The following is a 5943-nucleotide window of genomic DNA, read 5'->3' on the forward strand; positions in this document are numbered from 1 at the left end:
CATCCATCCCTTGCCTAATTGCGTTCAGCAAAGCAGCGCCTTCACCCCGGAGCCTGGCAGGCAGTCCATCCAATTGACTAACCCAGCCCTTGGGTTCTTAACCCTGAGGCCTCTAGGCAAGAGGGCTAGGACAAATTTCAGCACCACGAACAGCGCAGGTCCCTTCAGGCTGACTTTTGAGAATTTTTCCCATTGACAAACTTTTTTGGTGGGAATATAAAGGAAGAGAAAGAGAAGCCCGGAAGCAAAGAGGCGGGATAAAGGGAAAAGTCTGTAGCTTCCGAGGAGAGAGTGTGACCTGCCGGGGGAAACATCCCATACCGTCCAGCATCCCCCTCCGCGAGGAGGGGGGGACGCCCTTGGCTCTCCCAGCCCCTAATGACTCTCCCCGCTTGCAGTCAGTGGACAGCTGAGTATTTCATTCGTTTCTGTTTCTGTCTCTGGTTGCAGAACCAGACCCTCACCACATTCTTTTTAAGGTCCAGTTTCTCAGCTATGGCTGCGATCTTCTCAGATGACGGCCGCGGCTGGATGGCGAAGTAGGCCTCAAGTGAACGCTTCTCCGGCGCCGCGATAGACGTGCGTTTGCGCTTCCGCTCACTGCCATTGAAGAGCTCTGGCTTGCTGTTCTTCTCGCGGTAGGCGGCCTCAGCCTCCTCCAACCAGGCCTGGAGCACCGGCTTGAGCGCAATCATGTTGTTGTGCGAGAGAGTGAGAGACTCGAACCTGCAGATGGTGCTCTGGCTGAGTGAGCCCACGCCGGGGATCTTAAGGTTGGCCAGAGCAGCACCCACGTCCGCTTGGGTCACCCCTAGCTTGATGCGCCGCTGCTTGAAGCGCTCGGCGAAGGCCTCCAGCTCGCGGGGATCTGACTCCACATCACTGAGGCATGCGGGCATGGCGCTGTGCGGCGCCACGGCGTGAGGGTGACTCATGCCCATGGCCTGGTGCAGGTGACCCATGGCGCCCAGGTGGTGCGGATGGATCTGCGCGGGCATCACAGAGTGATCCGGTGCTCCCAGACCGCTAACGCTTAGTGTGGGTGAGATGTGCTCCAGCAAGTCGCCTTCCAGCCCCTGGTGCACGGCGTGGTGCGGGTGCGAGGTGAGCGCGGCGGGATGGGAGATGGGCACGGTGGAAGAAGTGGACGTGCAGGGCACGCTGCTCATGGTATGGTAGGTGGCGTCGGGCTTGAACGGATGATTCTTGCCGTGGGAGACGATATCCACCGCCGCCAGAGCTTCGGCGCGTGCCAACAGGCTCTCATCAAAGCTTCCAAATATATTACCCTGCAGCTGCAAGCAAGAAGGCGCACAGCACGGTCAGTAGGGAATACTGTCAACTCAGGATTAAAACACATTTTCAAGCAACTGAGATGCCTTTCCTCAAAGCCCAGGTCATAAAAATTAATACAGAGGCAGCGGCTCTGTTGGAACAGACGTGAGGATCAGAGACATGAATGAGAGAGAGAGAGCGCACGGGGAGAGAGCGCGGGGGAGAGAAAGAGAGGGGTTCAGAAAGCGGCGATTGTTCTGGGCAACATGAAAAATACATGAAGCGAGTGCCTGTCAAAAAATGTGCCTTAGAGCGGTAATTATGCTCCACTACGTACCTGCGGGGCTGGGAGACAGACTCGGCGCATGGCCTCGGAGCCGGAGTGCAGGCTGGAGAATTTGGGCTCTTGGAGCACCGGGTGCATGCCGAAAGGCTGCTTGGCGTTCATGGCCATCATCTTCGCGGGCCTGGCAGGGAGGCAGCGGGGGACATGGATCAGGCTAGTCTCGCTCGCTCGCCGCGCTTCAAGTGAGCGCCGCTCAGCGACCGTGCTCCCCTCGCCCTCTCGCTCGACTGCCTCCCCTCTCCCCCACCTGCTTCTTCACTCATCTTACAAGTAGCTTGCCAGGAAGGGCCCGGGCACGCGCAGGCGTGCTCACGCGTCCCGGACTCACAGGGGCGACCCAGGAGGCGAGGCAAGGCGAAGCAGCAGCTAGCAGCACGCCTCTCTGCGCCCGCCGCAGCCACCCCGCCACTGCATTTATACCCCGGTGGGGCCTGGTCTCTCCCTGCCCGCCCCGCCCCGCCTGGCTCCAGCCCGCTAGACCTTCCGGATTCTTTCTTCTTCTTGTGGACTTATCCCCCACCTCACCCGCAAAGTCCCAAACCACTACGTCCTGTCCGAACTCTCTTTACCTGATCGAAAGGCAGCTCTCCTCCCTCCCCTCTCCCCACCCCCACCCCACCCCCGGGAGAACGGGGATGAGGGTGAGAAAGCTGACCCTACTCCAAGCCCCACATCACTCTCACACACACACACACACACACACTCCCTGTCGGCCCGGCTGCCGCCAAACTGCCCATTTCCAGGGCGCTCCTGGCCTTCAGCCGGAGCCGTCCACCAGAGCCCGGCCCCGAGGCCCAGCAAGGAGGCGCCTCCAAGCTCCCAGACCGACCCTGGGGAGGGCAAGAAGCTGCCAAAAAGCGCCCCAGGTGACATCCCCACCCAGCCGCCTGCACTGGTGGAGGTGGGATCAGTAACTGTCCAGGAGGCCAGTAGCTTTCACCATATGTTGGCCTTTCTTGCCTTCGCTTGAGAAAGACAGCTTGACTCTTTCCCCCTTTCCCTCCTTCATCAATCTGAGGAAGCTTAGTCTTTCTTTATATTAGTGATAGCACAAGACGGGCCCGCTGTGCCTCGAGAGTCAGTCAGTGCACTTCTCCCGGACCTCCAACATTTACAAGCCCCATTCCCTCTAATAAGAGCTGCCATTGTTGCTAGGCAGTTTAGAGAATTAGATCATGGGATCCTCATATCAATCCTGTGGTGTAGGTACTATCATCCAGTCTTACAGATGAAGAAAACCAGTGGAATTAACTAATGTGCCCCAAACCACATAGCTAGCTAGTTAGGAGCAAAGCCATTCATTCACTCATTCATTCCATAAGCATTTACTGATAGCCTACTGTATGCCGAGCCCCACGGCTGACTTCGTGGGTTCTAAAACACGTGACCACTTTCTTCCGGAAGTTTTGGGACTTGAGCACTGGTCGAGGGTGGGTGAGGGTAGCGGTGCAGTATTGTTCCACCCTCACCTGCCTTCCTCCTCCTCTGCTCTTTTCCCCTTTCCCTCCTTGCCTCTCTCTCTTCTTCTCTCCCCCACCCCCTTGATAGTAAACTTCGTGAATAATGGATGGGGAATCCTGGGACCGCCCCTAAGCTCCCAGCTGAGTCCACTGCACTGAGGCTGCCTATTGGGAGTAGCCTTCAGGTTTCAGAGACATCACCCTGTGCTCAAGGTCACAAGTGCCTAGGGAGCTGGCTGAGTTTTCCAGGATCCTAATGCGAAGGGGGCTATAAGACAGAGGGGACTACCCCCTTGACCTTCTAAGAGAAAGCCCTGGCCTCCCAACCCTAAGCGCCCGCGAATCCCCCTTTTCACTATTCGAGTCAACCTGCTCTTCAGAAGCCTGTATAGAAAAGGACCTAGAACAAGTGCAGGGAGGCCAAGCAAGGCGGTTTCCTTATGAGCCTAATAGAAGTACCCTTATGTGATTGAGGGCAAGTCACTAAACCACAGCTCTAAACTAGGAATTACATTATTATCTGCCTCTGGATTCTGCTGAAGATATTTGGAGCTAAGGTAGTAAGGAAAACCTTCAACATTCACCCTGGTGCTCAGTAAACCTCCTCCAATGGGACTCTGCCGCTTACTGGCAGAGACCATGCACTGGTCTCAATGTTTCTGTATTGCAGTTTGCTCCTCTGTAAAATGGAAATAATAATAATGTTTTCTCCACTCATGTTTGTGAGCTATCGGCTGAGCTAAGCACTTGGCACAAAGCCTAGCACACTGAAATAATGAAACAAATGTTAGTTCCTCTCTTCTTCCTCCCTCAACTTAAAGACAAAGCATCTGGAAGCAAGCACAGTTTAGCTTGGGTCATTTCCCTGGAGAAAGTTTTGTCTGCAAGTGTAAACTGTGATTCCCTGTTCTTCTTCATTCATTTAACACTTGCTTTGTGTCAGACTCCATTCCTGCCCTCAAGATGCTACGAGTCTAAAATCCACAGAGGAAATGACTAAACTCATGACAAGACACAGAGTAAGGGTGTTGTTCCTGGAATACACGCTAGAACTATAGACCTCAGGGGGATTGGGTTTCCAAACCATTAGGTCTGTTGTTGTTGTTAAGTGCCATCAAGTTGGTCACGACCCATAGCGACCCTGAACAGGGTTTCCAAGGCTATAAATCTTTACGGGAGCAGAAAGCCTCATCTTTCTCTGCAGAGCAGCTGATAGTTTAGAACTGCTGACCTTGCGGTTCACAGCCCGATTTGTTACCACTACGCTACCAGAGCTCCTTATTAAGCCTCAGTTAATTCACCATGAGATGGTTGGGCAGTATGAATGCTAAACACTTTCAACTCTAACAAAAGAATACCATTTAGGTTAATTTAAATGAAACACATTTTGAGCAAGTCTGAGACCTCTCTGGGGACCCCAAAAGCTAAATGTGAATTATGTTATTACCCATCAGCATTTAGAATCTCTCAGTCTTTTTTTTCTTTCTGCCCAATGATGGAAGCTTAGAGGGAAAGGTGTGAATACTTTATCCTCCATGAAGAAGACTTGCCTATCTCCATGATGCCCAGAGACCCACACTCCCTTCACAATACTCTGTTCATTTGTGAAACTAAACACCCCAGTAACTGGGATAGAAAGGTCAATTCACATCCATCTTCCTTTTTGTTCTGTCCCCTCAAGAGCTTGGGAGATGCTGGCCAGGGTCATATTCAGGAATGGATTAGAGACAGAGCAAAACCAACTGACCTTCTAACACCTCCAAAGTCAACCTACACCTCACCAGCCCCCTATTTCAGCATCCTTCAACATTAGGATGAAAATGAAAAATTACTCTTGCATCTGGCCTCATGTTTCCTAGGTTTTTCCCATCCTTCCTTTGAAGAGGTTCTGCAAGAAGACACCATTCCTGAAGAGAAAACCCTGGAGCTATTAGACTGGAAAAGAACCATATAGAAAGCAAGTGGAAACTGAACCTTAGAAGAAGACAGCTGATAAAATTCTCTACACTTTTAAAGGTCTGCAAACTTAAATTCTGTCAGAAAAAAGTCTGGCACAATGAAGTATTAACTACAGTCAGGACTCTGGTAAACTGAAGAGGACATTTCCTACCAAGTGATATTAAATTACAATGAACACACACATATATGTGACCTAAACAAAACCTGTCTGAAGGTCCAAGTAAGGACCACATGGATATTTGTGCACGTAATACTAAAGAGAGCATTTTCTTTATTCTACAAACATTTTCAAATACCTGCTGATGGTTGAATCTTGTGGTAGGTATTATAGATATAGAGGACATCACTCCATAAGCTCAGAGTCTAAAAGGGACAGGAAAACCTTGCCACATGTAACTAACAAGTCAATTCAAAGCACTATGTTCTTCAGAAGGATTAGCACTGTAACAGTGCCAGGGGTAGGGCCAGAGATATTTTCTTGTGGGCCAGAGATTATCAACTTTAGTGTGAGTAGGAATCATCTGCTGCCTCTTAAAATTTTAACCTCTCAGGTCCACATGCAGAGATTTTGACTCACAAAAACTGTGTTTAAATAGACACCCATGATTTGGATGGTGATCCGAGATCTTCATCTTAAAAAAAACATGCTTTAAGCACAAGCTACCTGCTGTTGATGTTATTATTGTTTTAAATCCCTGCCTAAAGTATGCAGTTTTCACTAAGATTCAGAGTTTTCTTTCTCTGAGATCCCAAAATCTTTTGCATCTTCTTCTATTATCTCTTGCTAAGAACAAGACATTTTATGGGCTCTGCTCCAGGATCCAGGTGAGTCTTACTTGATTCTGTGTTTCCAGCAACTGTACCTCCATACTCCCTGTGTCTGTAGGTTTGGCACCATGTAGA

General features: G+C 50.8%; 1 protein-coding gene across 1 annotated transcript; it reads right to left on the reverse strand.

Moving 5' to 3' along the window:
* Window positions 1–346: 346 nt before the first annotated feature.
* LOC102821117 (POU domain, class 4, transcription factor 3-like) lies at window positions 347–1814 on the reverse strand. Its single transcript, XM_006874509.1, has 2 exons — window positions 1613–1814; window positions 347–1295 (listed from the first exon to the last, which is right to left on the reverse strand). The coding sequence occupies exons 1-2, from the start codon at window positions 1730–1732 to the stop codon at window positions 399–401; spliced, it is 1017 nt and encodes a 338-aa protein (XP_006874571.1). The 5' UTR covers window positions 1733–1814; the 3' UTR covers window positions 347–398.
* Between the last annotated feature and the right edge of the window lie 4129 nt (window positions 1815–5943).

Source organism: Chrysochloris asiatica, unplaced genomic scaffold, assembly GCF_000296735.1.
Source record: "Chrysochloris asiatica unplaced genomic scaffold, ChrAsi1.0 scaffold00280, whole genome shotgun sequence".
NCBI classification, from domain to species: domain Eukaryota; kingdom Metazoa; phylum Chordata; class Mammalia; order Afrosoricida; family Chrysochloridae; genus Chrysochloris; species Chrysochloris asiatica.